Here is a 21,332-nt window from a genome sequence, read left to right as displayed (position 1 = left end):
ATTTTTTTTTTGTGCCCCTTTATCTAACATTATTATTTTTTTATGTCTCTTTTATCTTATAATATTTTTTTTATACATAAAAATAAATTATTTGCCTCTTAAATCTTTGAACCCGGGGCGGTCGCACTGCTTGTCCCCCTGTTAAGCTGGCACTAGAGAGAAGGATGTGCACATGGAAATGTGTAAAGAAATTATTAGCAAAAAAAAACAACTTTACAAGCAAAACAATGATTTCAGATGGCAAAAATATGAAAGTTGCACTATAAGACACAAAATTCATACTTTAACAATATTAATATCCGACAGCTTACGTCGTCCATCAGTGCTTTTTTTGAGCATTTTTTTAGCCAATTTCTCTATTTCTTGCGAGTACTGTGACTCAAGAAGACATTTTTTGATTTGTTGTTGTTATTTTTGTTTTCTTGTGTTTTGGTTTTTGATAAGTTTGGCAAGTTGCGATGCCTAAGTCTCTCTTAGAGGTTTTGCACCAATCACATAATTTTAAAATTTTTCTTGTATATGTGAATTTCATATATGTACTAGATTAAATCCTAGATTTATGCGGATTATGATAGAAAAAAATTAAATTCATTAAATATATAAAATAGAAAATTTTAAAATTAAGTTAATTCATCCATATAATTATATAGAATAATATTGAATACGCTATCAAATCATTCACTGATTGAAAAACTTAAGAAAATAACATTAGTTTTATCTTGATTCTCATAATTTTCCTCTATTATGTTAATTACTAATTTTAACGCATCAAGTTTTGTATTTTTTAATTATTTTTATGTATAAACTTCTTTTTACTATATGATTATAACAAATTAATAATTTCATTTAAATTGCATATATTTTTCTTATTAATTGCACATATTTTTTTTTATTAATTGCACATATTTTCCTTAAATTAGTAATTTCCTATTAGATTTAGTCATATAATAGATTACTTTTAGTTTTCTATACTTAAAAATATATATTAATTGCAATCATTTTATTTTTAGAATTTTTTTATTTTTTCCTATAAATTTAAAATAAAATTTATTTCACACGTGCCAAAATATTATCGACATACTTATACACATGTCACGATTATATGAATTACTAACTTTAAAAACTAAGTTTTATATAATAAGATATTGGTACATGGATATGAATGTCCACACAGACCTTGAATAAGGAAAAAAACAATGAACACACCGAGTTTGTTTTTTTGCTAGATGTTTTACTCTACAAATGTTAAGTGTACTTTTTAATGTCATGGGCACACTTGAATTTTCAAAAACTCTAAAACTTTAATAAATTATATACCACATCAATTCATTGGCTTAGATATTAATTGTAGCAGCTTCATCGGTTTATCTACGAACCAAATGCTCATGCACGCATGTGTTCTGAGAGATGAGTAAGAAGAGGGGAGACGTTTTGAGACTAATAAAGAGAAAGAATCATTGCATGAAACAATGTATGTCTGGAGGAATTGAAGCCCAACGGCATTATATATTATTATCGATGAAATTTTTTTTCAAATCTTTCTTCAAGAATAGAAACGATAAAAACGAGTCATTAGGGGTTAGAACAATACAAGAAAAAAAAATGTCTCATTTAAAAATATATTTTTAATTTGGGTAAGTCAATAATATAAAGAATGAATATAACTAATGGTAGTTTTTATGATCAACGATTTCAAAGATTAAAACAAAGTCATATTGTTAGTAACTCCAACAACAAAGTCATATTTATACATGTAGTGAACAGTTTGTAAGCTGTACATATGGTCACCCCAAATATTGGTTTTCGACCAGAGAATTCTGACGATTTGATTTGGTCGGAAAGTCGTTGGAATAGGCTACTTCTGACGACCAATTTCCTACCAATACCGTGGTCGTAAATGGATGTATTTTCTTGTAGTGCATTATGTATGATGAACGTTTTTTAACACAAAAGAACTTGGCAACACACAAACATAACAACTGTTAACCAAATACCAAAACGCAACTTACTTGGGTACTCCCACTCACCAAAATGCGACGTACCACCAGAACAATTTTTTAAAACAACAGAACGATGAGTACCCATACAAATTAAATATCTGTCGAAAATTTCAGTTTACGAAGATATTGGAAATTGAAAATATTAAGAAATTATATGAAATCAAGTACAAAGAAAACCCCTTTTTTAAGAGTGCTTCTTGTCCTTTTTAGTAAGGCTTCTCTCCAACGTAGTTACCCGGTGGGTCGTAGTTACAAGTGATGAAAACTCCTGCACCATTCTCACACACCACACGCGCGCACCCAAGCCTTTTGGTGTCACGCCACACCATCTGAGTGTAGTGACCACACATTCCACTTCCGTCACACGAGTTGGTGTTGTGGTCGTAGGACCTTCCTTCAACGACCCATGACTGCACCGCAAAAGTTGGTGTCCAGTCCGAGCCACTTCCCCAAAACAGGTTCTCACCGTATGGTCCCGTCGAGTGGGTCATTGAGCAGTCGTAACGCCTTTGGTTAGCCCACCATGTCGCGTAGCTAGCTAGCTTGCCGTCCCAAACCAATGGAGACACACCTGATAGGGAATGAGATTCATTTCACCAAATCAATAACACCGACATTATACAATTTTTTCTAAAATAATTGTTTGTGTAAAGATTTGAATCCTGATCCATCCCTCAACTAATAGGGTGAATTAATGGTAACAATATTTATGACAAATAAATACCTAGTCTGGACCGAAGAGCGTTATGTGGGTCAAGAAACAATCTAGCGATTGAGCCAGCGGGTAGACTTGGGTAAGTAGGAGGCCGGTAAACAGGCTTAGGACTCGGAACTGGGAGCCGTGGCTTAGGGACATAAGGGGTAGGGGTAACTGGTGGCCTCGGTCTGTAATAGTCTGCATTGACTTCTTGGAAAGCGACCAAGAGAAGTGAAATTGTGAAGACAATGACTAGGGTCATTGATGAACTGGTCGCCATCTTTGTGGTGTGACTATGAAAAATGGTTTTGTGGGTGGTGAAGAGAAATGACTTTGGTGAATGATTATTTATAAGTTATGAATTGATGAATTAACTAAGGAATTTGGACCTTTAGAGAATGTCAACTACAATGTGGCTTCCATGTTCGATTATGGTTACCACTCTTTTTATGGTTCCCTTTGGTTAAATGGATTTTATGGTTAATTATAATATGTCAATTAGGATTTTAATACAAATTTTTGTCTTATACATCTACATTAATTTCTTGAGTAAGTATATGAACATTTGATCTCTTCTTTTTTTTTTTTTGTCGAACCATCACTTATCTTAGTTATTCAAAATGGTTAAGAAAACTATATATCCGATTCACGTTAAATTCAGTATTATGTTTAATTATTTGCAGAATAGAATTGAGAAATTTACTTTGAAGTAAAAAATATCTTTGTCATCTCATGCATATAAAAAGTCTTAAAAATAAAAAAATAATAAATACATAGAAAAAAAAGTTGTGATGGAGTTAAATTAATATCTCTAAAATTTCTCTTTATCTATCAATTTCATGCGTTGAATGATATTCTAATTGGTTTCTTAATTTCAAATTTTCAAGTGGCACAAGGAAAAGGTGATCGTCCATAATTAATTTATCTGTGGATAGAACAGATCAAATTATATTAGTTTTACATGGATCTAAATATTTTAATTAGCAACTATCGGATAATAGATACGAGATTGCTGAATATAAAAAAATTTAGCCGGCCTATAATGTCCCCCTCAATGGACATATTTATGTAATGGTTTTATTTTACAAAATTTAACGTCACATTAGTTATACTTTGATACTCATCTTTATAATTATGGTCAATCTAAAGTATTTTACTTTCTAGTTGAGGTATTTTTTTTTAGTTTTATTTGCTTGCTTGTCAACGTCATGCCACGTCACTCTCAGTGAGTCGCATCTTTTAATGGGCCTTTGGAAATGATTTTAAGTTCAAGCCTATTATTTCCTGGGTCAATCAGTGAACTAATACAACCCACACTTTTGTAAATTTTGGAAGCCTGAAGTCGGATTAAAATTGACCAACGATACCGTTATCAATATAAGCTTATATTATATCAGGTTATTGTGTAACACAAATGATCAATTAAAAAAGTGTGAGCTTTTCACAGAATTTAATTTATATATGAATACATGTAACTGTTTCATAGTAGAAATACATCTCTCACTCCAGAATAAAAAGAAAAGCAAGTAGAATTAACGATTTAATTTACATTATTATTTATCCACAACTCGTTACATTTTTATAGAAATTATGAAACCTCCCCTTTCATGCACCCTCCACATTGCTATAAGCTTATGACCGAAATAATACATATTTTAAACAAATAATCCAACCCTATAAGTTACACATATATATTCATGATATAAATGATTACACACTGTGGTAACTCATCTGAGCGTAATCTTGAAGCATAAACATTCCTTCAGTAGTCTGATCAAGAACAGAAGCTGATCCCCACGAACTTGACGACGTCGTTTTCCTCTCTAGTTCCACTTCCTCTGACCACCAACTCGAACCGTTCGTTGTTAGCTCAAACTCGTTCCCCACTTGAAACAATTCTTTAGAATGACCTCTGTTCATAAGGTTCATGTTATGATTGTCTAATCGAAGGTCCTGCGAAAAACCGAAACTAGGTTGAAACTCTTGAGCGGGGTTTAGGGATTGCTCTACGTTCTCCGAATAGAGAGGCGAGACTCCATTGTTGATCTCAGCTAGCTTGATATTGTTGTTCTGATGATCAACGTTAATTCCCAAAGGGTGGAAGCTTTCTTGAGATGCAAGCTTAGAAATTTGATTAGGTGTGGTTGTAGTAGTACTCTGCAGCAATGGATGAAGCTTGGGCCACAAGATAGGGTTGTTGTAGAAACTAGAGAAAGGGTTTTGTAGATTCTGAAGCTGCATGTGAAGCTGGAGCCTCTCGAGTGCTGAATTGCTCAGATTCTGAGGAGTACTCTTATTGTTGTTGTTGCTGACATTGTTTTCAGTAGAATCGGATATGGAGTCTTGACGATTCATTTGTTTCTGTCTTCCAAGAAGTTTCTTCTTCAGTTTTGTGTTCCAATAATTCTTGATATCGTTGTCAGTCCTTCCAGGAAGCTGAGCTGCAATTATGGACCACCTGCATATATATCACATTAAGGTTAAAATTAAAAGAACGTTTATTAGAAAACCATATATTAGAAATCACTAACCAAGTTCACGTTTCATAGGTATAAATGTTTAAAGGTTCTTACAAAGACACCAAAACAAGAAGAAAGAGACAATATAAACCCTAAATTTTATGAGAGATACCATAGCTTGAAGAAACATGGGCTTGCATGTGTTTCAGCATAAGATTCATAGACAAAAGGTAAAAAGACAAGAGTCTCAAGTTGAATTTCAATAGGAATAATTACCTCTAATTCACAACGAGAAAAGTATTATATATTATTAAGAGGTGTTAATTAAGTTAATTAACTTATTAGTAAGAGAGATCAAGAGAGATAGATCACTGACCGGCTTCCAATGCTAATGTAGAGACTCAAGATGATACTGTCTTCTTCCTCAGAAAAACCACCATGTTTAATGTTTGGTCTTAAGTAATTAAGCCATCTCAGTCTGCAGCTCTTACCACATCTTTTCAAACCTATATAATTTACACAAATCTCAAAATCAGAACAAAACTTGATCTAATCAATCTAAATCAAAAATCAAGAGAGGGGTTTACATGCATCTTTTGATAAACCATGTGAAAATTATAAAAAAATCTGAATTATATATAAATCATAAGATAGTAATATAAACTAAAAAGGAATAGTTAGTTATGGGATTAGAATTTAAACAAAAGTAGAACTGTGTGTTACCAATTTTCTGAGGCAGTGCGATCCAGTTGCCACCAGTGCCATATTTGTCGATGTAATCCTTGAGCTTCACATCTTCTTCCGGCGACCATGGCCCTTTCTTCACGTTTGCCTTGTCGCAGCATGGAGCTCTTCCCATTTTCTTACAAATCTTTTGTCTTTTCTTGATCTTGTCGTTGTTGTTGTCCTTCTTCTTCTACTAAGTGTTGATATGATTGATGTGATGATGAAATGATCTAATGCTTAGAAGAGATGATTTATAAAGGCGAGAAAAAAACAGAGGATATTAGTTGATGATTATTATAACTTAATTAAAAAAGTAATTATTATAAAAATGAAGTCCTCTTCCTCTCCGCGTTTTAGTGTCTTTCTTATAATTCAACTTCAACCCTAATAGTATATTTTTCTAACTAGGATTTTGCTTTTTCTGCATTTTGGATTAGTTTTCTAAACTTTTAGTTATATTATATTATTCATTATGAAAAGGTAAACAGTTGTCTTAGTTTTAATAATCATTAACGTAAAGAAACACTTGCGTGAATAATTTGTCCAATCGCATTATCACTTTATATATATTAGATGATTAATATAGGTCAAATTAAAGGGCAGGAACAAACCATCATATCGATTTGTCATGACTTGGGTTGAAATGTTCTCTCTATAGCCAATCAAATGTCATCAGTTATTTTAGTTTCTGTTGCAGTTCTTGAATTTGAATAATTTGCTGAAATTTATAGAAGATTATTTTGTCTGGATTAGTTAATCTCTATTGAAAAGGCAAAAAAGATATACACAACTCTGACTTTCTTAACTTTCAGACTTTCTCAACTATGACAGAAATTTAGGGTAAAAAGCCTAGCTAATTTTTGGAAATTGCATAAATGTATAATGGCCAACTTCAACTAATATACAAATTTACATTATGTTAACAATATTATGAGCACTGAGCTACCATTAATTAAACTATTATATGTTCCATATAACTTTCAGTATTTCCATACTTTTATAGTCGAGAACCTTAAGAGAACAGATTTGTTCAGAAAATCAGACATCAAGTCCAAAACTATAGAAAGTGCAGTTAGTTAGAAGAAGAAGAAGAAGCTTCTAAGAGATTAATCGATGATATATATGAAAAATGCGTGTGCCGTAAGGAAAAACGTCGATATCGAGAAGACCATATTTCATAAATATACAGTTATATATGACTATATGAGTCCTTAATTTGTAAAATAAGATTGACTTCATCAATTTCCATGTCAAGGCCGTTTTTTTTTAATGTGTCATATGTATGTGTTCTAGAAACTCTTGGTTCTTTGACTTATAGTCTCTTTTACATAATATATATATATACATATAATCTATCTATAGATATTTGATCTTATAGTCTACGCGCAGTGGGTGCATTTTCAAATTCGAAGAAATTTGAATAGGAATATATGATTAAAAAAAACATTGTATCTGTAAATATTCAGAACAGTAATGATCGTAAATCTATAACAAATGGCTTTGCATGAACCAAGGTCAACAATCATTAGTTAAAAAAGGTACTATGGCTTTCCAAACTTGCAAGAGTTACGTCTTAAAGTAAGTAAGTTTGTATCAATAATATGATCTAAACGACAACTATTATGATCTTGAATAATTTTATAGGATGGCCGCATTTCAAAATTAAATTTTGTTTCCTAAAACCTTATATCTTTACATACTATTTTGTTATTTTACCTTTCTTTTTCTTAAGCAAATAACAGTTTCGAGGGTTTTTCATGCTAATTGTGGAAATTGATTGGTGCATGGATCGGAAGACGTACTGTATTTAATATAAAAGGAGAAGCTTTAATACAATAATTGATCTCAACAACCAGACAACTTACACTAATTGACCTTGGGTTATCACAAATATGTCGTTATAAAAACTTAAATGTGTATATAATAAAAGAAAATATATATTTTAATTAATCATTTTAATTAGTTAGTTAAATAATCAAGTGAGATAAGGAACCACAACTAGGTAACAAAATAACAAGAGGAAACCATCAAAATTTCAAAAAGGAGCAACTAATATTCTGTATAAATTAATAACCCTACAATATAATAAAAGATTTTTTTTGGGCATAATATAATAAAATATATTATTTAGATAATATAATAAAAAATTGAAGACACCAGGAAATTCAGAGCTTTAAAATAAAAGCAACGCAAATGTTTCTTGTTGTCCTTTTTCAAAACCCTAGAATCGATGCATTTGACAAATCCCAATCTTTAAGACATTATAATCGAGCTGGTTAGTGGTTAAATATTTGTATATTGTATACATAGATGTGTCATATGTGTGATCTTCCTTTTTTCTTTTTCTCTGTCATAAGAGGATAAGCTTAGATAGGTGCGTATTAGCTTAGAGGTTGTTTACTTTTAATTAATTTCACAGCTAATATTATTTATGTATCCCCAAGGTTTTCTACTAAATCATTGTATACTCTCTTTTTGTTATTTGGATGAAAACACTACTAACTGTGTATATCTATGTGTACACCTTCAATATTATGGTTGATATCAACATATTAGACCTAATTGTAAGCCATGAAATAAAATACAAAATATTAGTAAGAAAACATTTCTAAATATATTGACATTGCTAATTAATATTAAAATCACAAATTCGAGTTTTATATATATATATATATATATATACTCGCCATAAATATAGTTAATGTGGTGAATTGTATATAAATATTAAATCCTAACCAAAATTAAAGTTAAATGAATTAGAAATGTATTAAGAAATAATTTTAAAATATTTTCACTTAATAATTCCTGTTTTTTCTTTTGTGATTAGCCCTTATATTTTTCACGTTTTTCAAAGATTTGTTATTTTTTCCCAACAAATTCAAGACAAGATTGAGTATGCCACATTTATATTATAACTAATGTTTTCTTTTTACCAACCAAAAACTAACCAAAGGAAAAGTGTCACTCCTCATCACGTCACTTTTGGGTTGACTAACCCATTACCGTACACAATTTCCTTTGCAACGAGAAGGTAAAATTAAAATGATTGCATTTCATATGATTCAGTTTTTATGTATTATATATTTCATATGACATATTGAATATGAATCATACTCTCTTCTATTGGTTCAAATAATTTTCATTCTAAGAAAAAATAAAATATGTATACAACACATGTGGGTGTATGTTACGTGTGAGTTTGACCATATGAAGGAAATGTCATTAGCGCGTGTTAGGTGTTGCATTGAAGACTTAAGACGAGGGCATAATTAAACAAAACAATGTCAATACCATATTATGTGTTTGTAGAGGACAAGACATTGGTTTATTTGATGGTGTCACGTATCTTGACCTTACACTTAAATTACTACTAATACGACTTATTTTCAAAATTCAACCATTAAGTATGATATACTCAAGCTTATACTACTAGAACCAAAATTGCCAGTGTTAATTAAATGGTATACATACATCACCTACTAATATATACGTGTTTAATTTTAATTTCTTAATTAACAAAAACTACAAATAGAGTTCCTTTTGTTAATAGATAATGTTTCATAACTGGACTTTTATTTATTAAGTTCATGGGCTCAAATGATTAACACAACATTTTGTAATAATTCTCTTATAACAAATTAATTTGGTTAGAGATGTTCTGTGTACAAGGAAGATACGACATCGGAGTTGATAATGTCATGCTTTAGTTTTTCTCCTACTTCACTTGCTAATTTTTTTAATGACAAGAAAATTAAAGAAGATCTTTTGTACTTGTGAGGGGGCTGACTTTTCTGTTCATAGATAAGAATATACTAATTTTTTATTATAATTAAAAATTTAAATAATTTTAATTAAAGAATCAAACAAAATATTTATTTAAAGTCAAACCTAATAAGTACTAACTATTTAGAGAGAGAGATATAGCTTGTCTTTAGAAGAAGATTGCAGCAGTCCTGTCACAGTTTGTTGCCATCTCTCTAGCTTGTCTTTGGACGACCCTTTAATCCATTACCTAACCTCACCTCTATATTAACACTAGTTTTCTTGGTCTAATTCTCTGAGTTGGGTTTGTTCGAATCTTGGGATTTTTGTGACTAGACGACGCCGTTTTACGGAGCTTCTCTGACCACAAGTTTTGTTTATTGGCCACGAAAGATTGGAAACATTCTAGGTCCAAGTGTTTTACTATAATAGGATTCAAGTTATATAGACTATGCAATATTGCAAATTACAGATTTAAAATTTCAAAAAAATCAACTGTTATGTTATATGTCGCTGCTTGAGTTGGCTGTCCTGATCTTTTATACCACAAAGAGTTTAAATCATCTTATCTATATTTGCAGTTATATGATAAAAGCCACACAATATTAAAACCTGACATTTTCTTGATAATGATACTATTAAAGATCATGGCAAGAAAGACATAATAATAATAGTCCAAAATTAATATCCACCCTATGTAAAAAGTAAGATTTTTTCACCTTTTAAGGATATTTTTTTTCATATCCTTGTACTCATAAAATTTAAATAACAAGCATGCATATAAAACAGAGTAATCTATCAAACACGAAACAACTGGTCCAAAATCTTAACATGAAATACTCACGCAGTAAGAATTAATTTTAAGAAACAAATTAAGTTGATAAAATAAATAAAGAATAATCTAATGTGTACCGTTCTTAACCACAAATCTTATATACAAACACCAAATTAATACCCCTAAAAAAAAAAAAATATGAACGAGGGACAGACCTTAATGATCATCTCAAGTGCAACCAATACATTGCTCGATCAAAAAAGGTTCCAAACCAAAATCCTCTAATTTAAACATAAAATCTATATACCAATAAAACACCATTTTCCTTTCTCCCACAAGACGCTAGTTTTGGCGTTCCAACCGCAAAACAAAGTGGTAACCAAAAAATAGGCTAACTATACTTTTTATAAAAACCCAAAGTAAATATAAGCCTTTAAATCTTCAAGAACCATGGCAGTATGGCACCATCACCATCTTCTTCTTCTTCTTCATCATCATCATCTTTATTCTTTTTTTTTTAGCTTATGTATATATTTATTTATTTCAAATTCATAGCAGCAGCCATGTTCCTGAGCTTCTGTGATATTTCAGCAAAGGATGGTCTCTCTGTTGGCTCAGACCCCCAGCAACTTTCCATCAATCCCTTCCACTCTGGATCACACCACTGTGGGATTTTCGGACGCAATGCGTTATTCACTATACCTCCTGTAACCAAAAACACCAATCTATATGTCTTAGTTTCATAACTCTTATCATTCACAAGTATACATTTTTAAAAGATCAAGTAAAAGAAAGGTGTAGTTACCAATTATGGAAGCACAGTGCATGTCTGCGTAAGGTTCTTCACCAGTGAGCAATTCCCACATTACAATTCCAAACGAGTAAACATCGATCTATTCAAAAGACACAGGCTTGGTTAGTTGACTACGAGATTCAATGCAATTAACAGCTGCAAACTTGTATAAGAAATTTGGTTACCTTTTCAGAGACCATGTTGCTTTTCCCACTCAATAGCTCAGGTGCCATCCACGGCAAAGTCCCACGAACACCTCCTGATACTAGGGTCTTCTGTTTCACCTTCGATAACCCCAAATCACCAATCTGGAAAAGAAGAAAATATCAATTTATGAGAAACATATAAGCTTACTCTTTGTTGTTATAATGGGAGATCAGATGAGCAAAAACGTAACCTTGCATATAGGACGCTGAGGATCTCTCATGTTCACAAGAAGATTCTCACACTTCAAATCGAAATGAACTATGTTCTTTCCGTGCAGATACTCCATCCCAAATGCAGTATCCATGGCTATGATGAGTCTTTTGCGACGATCAATGGTTCTGGAGGAGTCAGCCAATGTGATGTCAGATACTTGAATCCTCTAGGAAAATAGGATATAATGCATGAATATGTGAATCTTTTTTACCTATCCTTCTTCTGCAAGAACTGTTTCAAAGATCCGTTAACCATGAACTCCGCCACAGTTGCTAGAGAACCATCAGGACCATCACGAACTATTCCATAGAACGACACAACGTTTGGGTGATGCAATGAGCTCAATAACAGGGCTTCTTTCCAAAAATCTTCTATCTGCAACAGCAGAAAAGCAGTAAGAGACTTATACGTCGATGAAAATGTTATATTCAATTGATAACAAAAGAAATAAATTTTACCAAACGTTCCCTTTCAGAAGGTTTGCCTGCAAAGCAGCTGGCTTTTATTCTCTTAATTGCAACATCTGAGCCTTTCCATTTTCCATGGTAAACAGATCCATATGTTCCATGGCCTAACTCTCGAATTTCTTCCAGATCATCGTTTCTTATACTCTAGATGAAGAAGAGAAAACAAAGTCAAAAGGACTAGAAGTTTGTTCGGTTTTGGAATTCTATAAGACGGGTTTAAGCATAAAAACCTGTAGTCCCCTGGATCGAGCTTCAGCCTCAGCCTTTGTTTGTTCAATCTTGAAATTGTTTGGGTTGTCGCTATCAGAATCTATCTCAGGTTCGTCCTGAGCATTCTGAAAAACAAAAAGTTGTTGCAAAAGGGAAGTCAGAAGAAAGGAAAGAAAGGGAATTCATAATAGGTTAACATATTAGAATACTCACCATATGCTCTGGTTCGTTTTCCACCAACTCCGGCATCACTTGATCTTTGGCTTCTTCTGGATGAGCTTTAACCTCAGCAGCTCCTTCAAGTGCCGCCTTCTTCACAGATTCAATTAACTCAGGCAAGAAACTCAAACGCTCTACTGATAGCTCTGCCCCTTCAGGAGTAGTAGCAGAAGGACTAACTTGTTCCAGATTCCCCATATCTTTCTTTCCCTCAGCTAAGGGCTGAGGCTTATCTAGGAAGGGAACACCGTTTGAAACAGAACTATTAACACACTCAGGTGTCTGCATAACTGGTGCCTGCACAACTGGTGCAGTATTGAGGTTTGTCTGTAATAATGGCCCAGACAAAGGCTCACGCACTTGTAGATATTCGTTACGTACAGTCGGGTTCTCAGATGGCACCCAATTTGGGTCTAAAGGGAAGACTTTATCTTGCAAATGGGGATTAGGGTAGTAAGGCTGGCCAGGAGAGGACATTCCATCAAAGCCAGATATCCTTTGCGGAGAACCAACTACAACGTTTTGATTGTCCACTCCAATAGAATACCTAGGAGTATTTTCTATTGAATTCCTGATAGCAGTCTGATTGACTGTGCCATTGACTTGCATGGGCAAGCCTGGAGGGCCAGCTATAGGATTTGAAACGTTCTGCCATATATTTTGCTGAGGGTGCATATGGCTATGACCTGCTGAGTGGATACTTTCAGGTCCTGGAGGATAGAGATTATTCCCATAATGAAACCCACGTTCCTCGGCAGAAGGGTTGGCCGTATTCAGGGGACCGCCACCAAGTGGTTTATCAAGAGGATAATTCATCCCAGGACCATCAGGAGTGTAATGATCGTTTGGTCTTCCTACATTAGAAATATGTGGCCTTCCTTCCTCAAACCTTGGAGTATTAGGATTCACCTGCTGTTGAACCATCCATCCTCTTTCATGTCCGAAAGTCTCATTTGGATAAGCTCCGTGATGAGTAGGTTTTTGGTCTGTGTTAAGCAGGAAACTTTCCCTGTTTGGTGGACACTGTGCACAATGTACCGGTGGAAATCCGTTGTTGCCTATATTAGGCTGCTCCAAAAGCTGATGGTTCCTATGGTACGGAACACGACAGTTCTCGCATACATTACCACCTTCATAGCCACCTTGACCACCGTGAAGAACATTCCCAGGAAAACCTCCTTTACTCTCGGGTGGCATTGCTCCAGCTGGTACCCACACCACACTGTCAGGAATCTGAGGCTGGTGCTCATATAAAGGATGATAACTTGCTTGTGCCGGCCTCACATACTCTTCAGGCATTCTATCAAACCCCGTATCAGGAATTTCCCCATATGGCATTCGATAACGAGCAGAAGAAGGCGAAGATGGAAACTCCTGGAAAGTTCTGGGATCATGATGTCCATGGTGCCGAGGAGAATAGTAAGGACTCCATGTACCTTCTACTTCACCATACCTCGGTGCAAGCATCTGCCCTGAACCCACACGAGGAATCCTAAGCTGATGAAGATTACTATACTGCGCAATAGGTATCTCGTTGCCCCTCTGGCTACCACCGCCAGTCTCAATACTCAGCTGGTTCAACATCGGTTCCATCATCGAAAATTCATCCATACGATCGTAACGAGGCGAATCAGGATGTTGCTGCAGCTTCCTAAAGTCTGTCCCTTCCATCAAATTATTAAGAGCATCAACATATCTCCTCTCAGATTCCCTCTGATCATCACGTTCCACATAATGGGAAGAACCATCCTGCTCAGGAGAAGAAAACAGAAAGATCCTAAGCCTAGTGAACCCATCTCCCGAACCTAACTTATCATACTCCTCCATCATATTCGTAACATCATCATCGTTCACCACCGAGACCAAAGCATCGAGATCCTCATCAGGCTGCTGGTATTTAAACACAGCTGCACCGTCATAAAGCTCTCTCATCTTGATCATCAACTCCTCATACCTAATATCTCTATTCACACTGACGATCCTCGTCTCTCCACCTACGTACCTCAGTTTCCCGTCCTGAGGACGAGGCAATATACTTCCTGAGAAGCTACACAGGAACTTAACACGATGGGGCTCATCGTTCAAGCTAGAGACTGGACTAGTGACAGAAGATGAGTTCACAGAACCTGAATCCATAGCAGCGAACCTCCTCTTTCCAATCTGATCACTATAATTATTAATCTCGTTCTGTTCTTGAATCACGAAGCTCGCTTACTGCACCAGGGAATTGAAATCCGTATAGTACCAAATCTCAAAACCACGATGACAAAAGAACTTGGGAGTTGTTCGTTGACAATAACAGTTGAAATGATTCTCCATTTACACGGGTGCGAACGAATCCTCACAAAGCATCAGCACTTTTATCTGGACAATTGAAAACACAGACATGCGTAAACAAATCAAATCCAAAGAAGAATTACACACATACTCAAAAAGATCCTTAATTTTTCAATCAAATTACCTAAAATCTCGGAGAAAGAAGACGAATTTTCAGAAACCCTCGATTTAAAAATGCGTAATTTATAACAAAATCACGTTCCGCACCTCCCGATTCCACACTCTTGATCTTTTATTGGGTATGAATGAGACGAAATCTGAATCGGGAAATAATAATGAGAAAACCCAGAAAAAGATTTAAGAGTGGAAATTTTTGTAGGAAAGTAAAAGAGAGATTTCGATTTAGATAGGGGAAGAGGTTTCTTGGTTTTGATTTTGATGATGACGATGACGAGACGACGATGGCCAAAATTTAAAAAGATTATAAAAATACAATCTTTATTTCTTTATATTTTTAAACTTTGTTGTGTGTGTGTAATGTGTTTTCTGGGTTAGAAGAGAGAGAAGGAAGAAGAACTAGAAAATGCGATGCTGTTTCTGTACCGCCAGGTAGCTCTCCACGTGGCGCCTTTTCACTATTTATTTCGTTAAATTTTATTCATTTTAAAATAATAGTAATAAGAATAGTTTTTAATTTATCTCCCAGTCGCGGTCCCAGTCCCAGGGCATGGCGTATTGATATTGGTTGGGGCCTTGGGGGCTTTGGGGGGGGGCATATGCTTCTTTCCTCGTCCGCAGATTCCTTGTGCGTGCCCACCGCCACTGCGCGTGTTCTTCTTCACCTTCATTTTAATTATCTCCATTTTTTTCTTAAACTTAATCAGCAATTATTACATCATAAAATCGCATTTTGAAACGCACGCTGTATTCCCATCAGTAATCAATATTTTAACGTTTTTGCATCAATTTTTTTGTTAAAAAAATCTGGATATAAATATGATAAGTGGTGACATTTATGGCGTCAATAAAGGTGGTCACATTTTAGTTTTAACACACACGCGCTCTCACTCAGCTTCTGGTCACGCGACACGTAGCGGCCTGCGTCACGTGTTCTCCAATCATATCGTGACAGTTGGCACATTTCCCAAAGCATCTTCCAATCAATTTATTCGCAGAATAAAATCATGTTAAAAGTATATAACAATACAATAACTTGAGACAATATGTTTTGACACTCATGGTGAATTGTGTCTTATGTGAACTACAAACTCAAATTTTAAAACAGGATCTGATTTGGTTCCTTTTTACTATGGGAATGGGGATCATAAAAGTGTAGGGACTACAACAGACTCTTTCAAACAGAGTATGCCGGAATTTCAAAGTACAGACAGCATTGATCATAATTTAATTATTTCTCATCAATGACAAAAACAACAGTTTACAATAATACTCTCTTTTTTTTTCCTTTCTAAACTGACGTTTCATACGCTAAATACTTAAATTAGCAAGACAAAACCATTTTTTGATGTTGGCAATGTGAATAGAGCCATATCAGGCATAGCTAAATAGCGGTACGAAAACTGAGTGCTTGAGTCTGGAATTTACTAGATAGGGCTAGGCTTCAAGCCTTCAACTACTTTTTTTTTGTAGGTTTACACTTTTATATGCATCTAAAAAACTCAAATATTAACTGTCACGACTTTAAACGTTGTAACTTGTAAACATTATCAACTCTCTCTTCCTTATCAATAAAAATCAACCATTTTTTTTTGTATAATTCATTTGTTCATTACAAAATGCTACTAATATTTATCTTCTTTTTCTTTTGTATATTCATACAAAAAAACAAATATTTATCTTCTTTTTTCAAAATGAAGAAATATTTTAATACAATTTGTAAACATTGCATTAAAACGTCCAAATGTAATCGCATTTGAAAATATGGGCCTCCTAGCCCACTTATACAAGTTTCTGCCAATTAGGTGATCCACAAGATAAAAAAAATAGTAAATACCAAATATACCCTCCAAACCACAACGACTCTTTCTAGTTAAAAACACTCGCACTCTCCGCCACTTCACTATCCCCTCACCCACCCAACAATGTTACCCGTAACCGCCACTCTCCTCCGCCACCGTCTCCGGCACTTGCGCCACCGTATCAGATTCTACTCCACCGCTGTTTCTCCTTCTCCTCCTCCTCCTCACTCTTTTCATCTACCTCTCAATCACCCTACCTACTTAATTTGGGCAGCCAACACTTCTCTAGGCAAAACCCTCGTCTCTACAGGCATCGCCGCCTCTTTCCTCCTCCAACAACCTACTTCACTCCCTGCCGGAAAACTCCTCTATTTGAAACCTGTACAGACTGGTTTCCCTTCCGATTCCGATTCTCGTTTCGTCTACTCTAAGCTCGATTCGCTCTCTCTCCGTCGCCGAATCCCTCTTTCTATCTCCAACTCTGTTCTCCGTTCTTCACTCCCCGCCGCAGAGTCTATGCAATTAAATGTTGAAGTCAGTAATAGTGGGATGTGTGATTTGAATTTCCGGGAGGAGAAGATGGTCACCGGTGCGCCGGAACTTTTGTGCAAGACGTTGTATGCTTGGGAGGCAGCTATCTCTCCGCATTTAGCTTCGGAGAGAGAAAACGCGACGGTTGAAGACTCCGTCGTGCTACGGATGATTGAAAAGTGTTTGACGGAAGAGATGGGAAGCGAGAAATCGGATTTACTATGTTTGGTGGAGACTGCCGGTGGAGTTGCTAGCCCTGGACCATCGGGAACTCTTCAGTGCGATCTCTACAGGTAACACTTATCTTCTACTTAGTATGCCTTCAAAAATGTTAGGAGATCGAATTTGATTTATCTCTTACTTATGGTTGTGTGTATTGTAATCCCTGGAGTTAGGCCTTTTAGATTGCCCGGAATTTTAGTTGGAGATGGTCGGCTCGGTGGTATCTCGGGGACTATTGCAGCTTACGAGAGTTTGAAACTTCGAGGATATGATATTGCTGCTGTTGTTTTTGAAGATCATGGCCTTGTTAATGAAGTTCCATTAACGTCATATCTAAGAAACAAGTAATTCTCTGTGTGGCTTTATAAGTTCTTTCACTAATAGATTTGTAGTTTTTACTTTTCTTATTCTTGTTTGAACATTTTTGGCTGGTAGGGTACCGGTGCTTGTGCTTCCGCCTATTCCTAAGGACCCTTCAGATGATCTTATTGAATGGTTTCTCGAATCTGATTCTGTGTTTAAAGATTTAAAAGAGAGAATGGTATTAGCTTATTTGGCGAGATTAGAAAGATTGAACGGCATGGCCAAGCAAGCAGGAGAGATTTTCTGGTGGCCATTTACTCAGCATAAACTTGTGCATGAAGAAGGTGTGACGGTTATAGACTCCAGATGTGGTGAAAATTTTTCAATATTCAAGGTTTGTATGAGAAAATCCTTATCCTTTTTATCTTTTTCCGGTGTGGTTAGTATAGTCATAAGCAATCTGGTTACTTGGAAGGCATGAACTCTATGAGTTCAGATATCTTCATCTAGAATTTGCTGTAACTAATTGAACTTTTTTACGTCATCATTGTTAGGCTTCCGATAACAGTTCTCTTACTCAGCAATTTGATGCTTGTGCAAGCTGGTGGACACAGGGGCCAGATCCTGCTTTCCAGGTCATTTGTGCCCATTATTTCCCAGTTTTATGACAAATATCATTTCCGTGTGCATTGTTACGTCATTTCATTTTAATGCTTATTTCTTTTTGTGATGAATCTTCTGAAGTTTATTTTGAACTTTTGTTTAGGCTGTTTCAGGCTGAGCTTGCTAGAGAAATGGGTTACACTGCTGCTAGGTTCGGGCATGTTATGTTCCCTGAGAATGTATATGAACCTGCCTTGAAATGCGCTGAGCTCTTATTAGAGGGAGTGGGAAAAGGTTTCTATACTTCTTCTGTAACATTGTTTCTGTTTTCAAACATTTGGAGATGGCTAATTAGTTTATATATGTAGGCTGGGCTTCTCGAGTGTACTTCTCGGATAATGGATCCACAGCAATCGAAATTGCCTTGAAGATGGCATTTCGTAAGTTTTGTGTTGATCATGATTTTTGCGAGGCTACAGAAGAGGAAAAGCATATAGAGGTTAAGGTACAATCATCTTGTTAATGTTCAACAAGCTTAGCTATAGACACTTAATTGTACCTGTTAGAACATTTGTTGTTCACTTTGCTGCTTACTAAGACGCAAGTGTTACTCTTCTCCTGGCAGTTCATATGCAAGATTATGCTGTTTTGTCGTATGTCTTACAGGTTTAAATGTGAAAATTTGATATGTGTTCTATCTTAGGTTCTAGCTCTTCGGGGGTCTTACCATGGGGATACGTTAGGAGCTATGGAAGCACAAGCAGCATCACCTTATACAGGCTTTCTCCAGCAACCGTGGTAGGGGAATTTCTATTGTTTGTCATGATTCTCACTTGACCATATCTGTAGAATTTTTGTTCTCAACATTCATCTTCTGAATTAAGCATTCTTGGATCATATGCATCTCCTGCACCAATGTGGGAGGGATCTAACTGCATAGCAGCCAGCTCTTAATGTTGCTTAGGTAGAGTTGTTATCCCTTAGATATGATCATGATTACATCTAGATATCAGCAACTGCAAAAATTCACCTTTTTCACATCTTACGCACCCAAATTGTATTGAGCAAGCATTCTATATCATGTTATTCTCAGCTTGTTCGTTGATATATTTGCATTGTAGGTACACTGGAAGAGGCCTGTTTCTGGATCCTCCTACCGTCTTTCTCTCCAACGGAGCTTGGAATCTCTCCCTTCCTGAATGTTTTTCTGAAATCCCCCCAGAAGAATATGGAAGTAAATAGCATTCTCTACTCTCTATCTGCTATACTCCAATACATTTCCTTTAGTTGTATGATTTAGTATTCCCAAACTCTTACAGCCTTCACCACCCGTGATGAGATTTTTGACAAGAGCAGAGACACCTCAATTCTTGCAACAATATATTCGGCCCATGTATCGAAGCATTTACAAGAGTATTCGGGAGTTAGGCAATCTACCCATGTTGGAGCACTGATAATAGAACCAGGTCAGTATGACTTCAATAGTGTACCTATATAACTTCCTTACAATCAAAGATTTAGCTTTATTGGTCTCTCTTTCGAGATTGCTAGATGCAAACTACTCTTTTGTAAAGGTCGCAATTTTATCTGCAGTAATTCATGGTGCTGGGGGAATGCACATGGTTGATCCGCTTTTCCAAAGAGTTCTAGTCAATGAGTGCCGGAATAGAAAAATTCCAGTCATTTTCGATGAAGTGTTCACAGGATTCTGGCGTCTTGGAGTAGAGGTAGCCAACTGTGCTTTGATTATATATGTATGTGTTGCTACATTCCATTTACATTCTGCTAACAAATTACTATGATTTTACCAAGACTACTACTGAACTTCTCAGTTGCACACCGGACATAGCATGCTTCGCCAAATTGTTGACTGCTGGAATGGTTCCTTTGGCTGTCACTCTTGCCACAGATGCTGTATTTGATTCATTTTCTGGAGATTCTAAGGTAAAACGAAAGAAGTAGACTCTTCCTTGTTATCAAAACCGTCTTCATGCATTTCTGATTTCGCTTGAAGCCATCTAATTTTCCTTACTAATTGTAGCTCAAAGCCTTGCTTCATGGTCACTCATACTCGGCTCATGCCATGGGTTGCGCAACAGCTGCCAAAGCCATCGAGTGGTTCAAAGATCCAGAGACTAATCATAACATCACTTCACAAAGAACATTAAAAGAGGTATTAGGACAACTAAACACGCTCTTAGTCTTTATAGTATGAGCAAGCCCAGATAGGTAGATCAATATGTTGTAATCAAATCAAGTATTACGATTGATAACAACCAATCCTTATAAATATTGCAGCTGTGGGATGAAGAACTAGTGCAACAAATATCATATCACTCAGCGGTTCAAAGGGTGGTTGTATTAGGAACCCTATTTGCTCTAGAACTAAAAGCAGATGCTTCCAATTCCGGGTAAATAAATTTCTCAAATTGACAAGTCTGTTTCTTTTTTTTTTTTTTTAATCATTAGCTCCAATGTATTTGAATACACAAAAAACCTTGGTAACGTTGTCTGCTGTGTATCAGGTATGCTTCGTTGTATGCAAAGTCTCTACTTGAGATGCTCAGAGAAGACGGAATCTTCACTCGCCCTCTCGGAAACGTCATCTATCTCATGTGTGGCCCTTGCACGTCGCCTGAAATCTGCCGCCGTTTACTCACTAAGCTCTACAAAAGGCTCGGAGAATTCAACAGAAGATGAAAAAAAAAACCCCCCAAAACCGCCCTCCAAGTAATTTGTTGTCGTCTTGTAACGAGATCTATCGGTTTATTGTGGAAATTACTAAAAATAAATATTCCTTTTTGGTGATGTAAAAACGAAAAGTTGCTTACATGGAACCATCGGCTGAGATTCATCGGACAAAGACTAACGACCTCTATTACTTCATAG

At 35.5% G+C, this 21,332-nt stretch overlaps 4 protein-coding genes across 10 annotated transcripts; 1 reads left to right on the top strand and 3 right to left on the bottom strand.

The window, feature by feature from the left end:
- Window positions 1-1,956: 1,956 nt before the first annotated feature.
- Window positions 1,957-3,010, bottom strand: LOC104761848 (pathogenesis-related protein 1-like). The gene is made up of 2 exons (XM_010484989.2): window positions 2,725-3,010; window positions 1,957-2,571 (listed from the first exon to the last, which is right to left on the bottom strand). Exons 1-2 carry the CDS (start codon window positions 2,975-2,977, stop codon window positions 2,207-2,209), a joined length of 618 nt encoding a protein of 205 aa, XP_010483291.1. The 5' UTR covers window positions 2,978-3,010; the 3' UTR covers window positions 1,957-2,206.
- Window positions 3,011-4,224: 1,214 nt separating this feature from the next.
- On the bottom strand, window positions 4,225-6,307 carry LOC104761847 (transcription factor MYB36-like). Its single transcript, XM_010484988.2, has 3 exons — window positions 5,880-6,307; window positions 5,533-5,662; window positions 4,225-5,155 (listed from the first exon to the last, which is right to left on the bottom strand). Exons 1-3 carry the CDS (start codon window positions 6,013-6,015, stop codon window positions 4,408-4,410), a joined length of 1,014 nt encoding a protein of 337 aa, XP_010483290.1. The 5' UTR covers window positions 6,016-6,307; the 3' UTR covers window positions 4,225-4,407.
- Window positions 6,308-10,502: 4,195 nt separating this feature from the next.
- LOC104761846 (RAF-like serine/threonine-protein kinase 20) lies at window positions 10,503-15,539 on the bottom strand. Its single transcript, XM_010484987.3, has 9 exons — window positions 14,990-15,539; window positions 12,523-14,892; window positions 12,330-12,434; window positions 12,091-12,243; window positions 11,844-12,007; window positions 11,610-11,757; window positions 11,398-11,520; window positions 11,225-11,312; window positions 10,503-11,124 (listed from the first exon to the last, which is right to left on the bottom strand). Exons 2-9 carry the CDS (start codon window positions 14,662-14,664, stop codon window positions 10,958-10,960), a joined length of 3,090 nt encoding a protein of 1,029 aa, XP_010483289.1. The 5' UTR covers window positions 14,665-14,892; window positions 14,990-15,539; the 3' UTR covers window positions 10,503-10,957.
- Window positions 15,540-16,843: 1,304 nt separating this feature from the next.
- Window positions 16,844-21,306, top strand: LOC104761844 (bifunctional dethiobiotin synthetase/7,8-diamino-pelargonic acid aminotransferase, mitochondrial). 7 transcript variants are annotated; one of them, XM_087498124.1, is made up of 15 exons: window positions 16,844-17,608; window positions 17,711-17,881; window positions 17,973-18,234; window positions 18,395-18,475; window positions 18,607-18,737; window positions 18,812-18,948; window positions 19,147-19,241; window positions 19,387-19,407; window positions 19,565-19,677; window positions 19,763-19,909; window positions 20,037-20,170; window positions 20,256-20,387; window positions 20,485-20,616; window positions 20,742-20,854; window positions 20,969-21,306. In XM_087498124.1, exons 4-15 carry the CDS (start codon window positions 18,429-18,431, stop codon window positions 21,141-21,143), a joined length of 1,377 nt encoding a protein of 458 aa, XP_087354250.1. In that variant the 5' UTR covers window positions 16,844-17,608; window positions 17,711-17,881; window positions 17,973-18,234; window positions 18,395-18,428; the 3' UTR covers window positions 21,144-21,306. The 7 variants fall into 7 exon arrangements, 4 of the variants coding, with proteins under 4 accessions (XP_087354250.1, XP_010483288.1, XP_087354251.1 ...); XR_015588461.1 differs by having other exon boundaries at window positions 16,879-17,608; window positions 18,617-18,737; window positions 20,276-20,387; XR_015588462.1 differs by having other exon boundaries at window positions 16,879-17,608; window positions 18,617-18,737; window positions 19,328-19,407; window positions 20,276-20,387.
- The last annotated feature ends 26 nt before the right edge of the window (window positions 21,307-21,332 follow it).

The sequence above is a fragment of the Camelina sativa genome, chromosome 18 (genome assembly GCF_030686135.1).
Source record: "Camelina sativa cultivar CO46 ecotype springtype chromosome 18, ASM3068613v1".
NCBI classification, from domain to species: Eukaryota; Viridiplantae; Streptophyta; class Magnoliopsida; order Brassicales; family Brassicaceae; genus Camelina; species Camelina sativa.
This window is presented reverse-complemented; position numbering and strand designations above follow the sequence as displayed.

Coding starts and splice junctions, on each gene's coding strand:
- LOC104761848 (XM_010484989.2), bottom strand. CDS start 2,977: ATGGCGACCAGTTCATCAATGACCCTAGTCATTGTCTTCACAATTTCA. Junction 2,572..2,724: donor CGCTCTTCGGTCCAGACTAG/GTATTTATTTGT, acceptor ATTCCCTATCAG/GTGTGTCTCCATTGGTTTGG.
- LOC104761847 (XM_010484988.2), bottom strand. CDS start 6,015: ATGGGAAGAGCTCCATGCTGCGACAAGGCAAACGTGAAGAAAGGGCCA. Junction 5,663..5,879: donor CGCACTGCCTCAGAAAATTG/GTAACACACAGT, acceptor TAAATTATATAG/GTTTGAAAAGATGTGGTAAG. Junction 5,156..5,532: donor TACATTAGCATTGGAAGCCG/GTCAGTGATCTA, acceptor ATATATATGCAG/GTGGTCCATAATTGCAGCTC.
- LOC104761846 (XM_010484987.3), bottom strand. CDS start 14,664: ATGGATTCAGGTTCTGTGAACTCATCTTCTGTCACTAGTCCAGTCTCT. Junction 12,244..12,329: donor CTCGATCCAGGGGACTACAG/GTTTTTATGCTT, acceptor TTCTTCATCTAG/AGTATAAGAAACGATGATCT. Junction 11,313..11,397: donor GCAACATGGTCTCTGAAAAG/GTAACCAAATTT, acceptor TCTTTTGAATAG/ATCGATGTTTACTCGTTTGG.
- LOC104761844 (XM_087498123.1), top strand. CDS start 16,908: ATGTTACCCGTAACCGCCACTCTCCTCCGCCACCGTCTCCGGCACTTG. Junction 17,882..17,972: donor ACGTCATATCTAAGAAACAA/GTAATTCTCTGT, acceptor TTTGGCTGGTAG/GGTACCGGTGCTTGTGCTTC. Junction 20,171..20,255: donor TCTGGCGTCTTGGAGTAGAG/GTAGCCAACTGT, acceptor GATTTTACCAAG/ACTACTACTGAACTTCTCAG.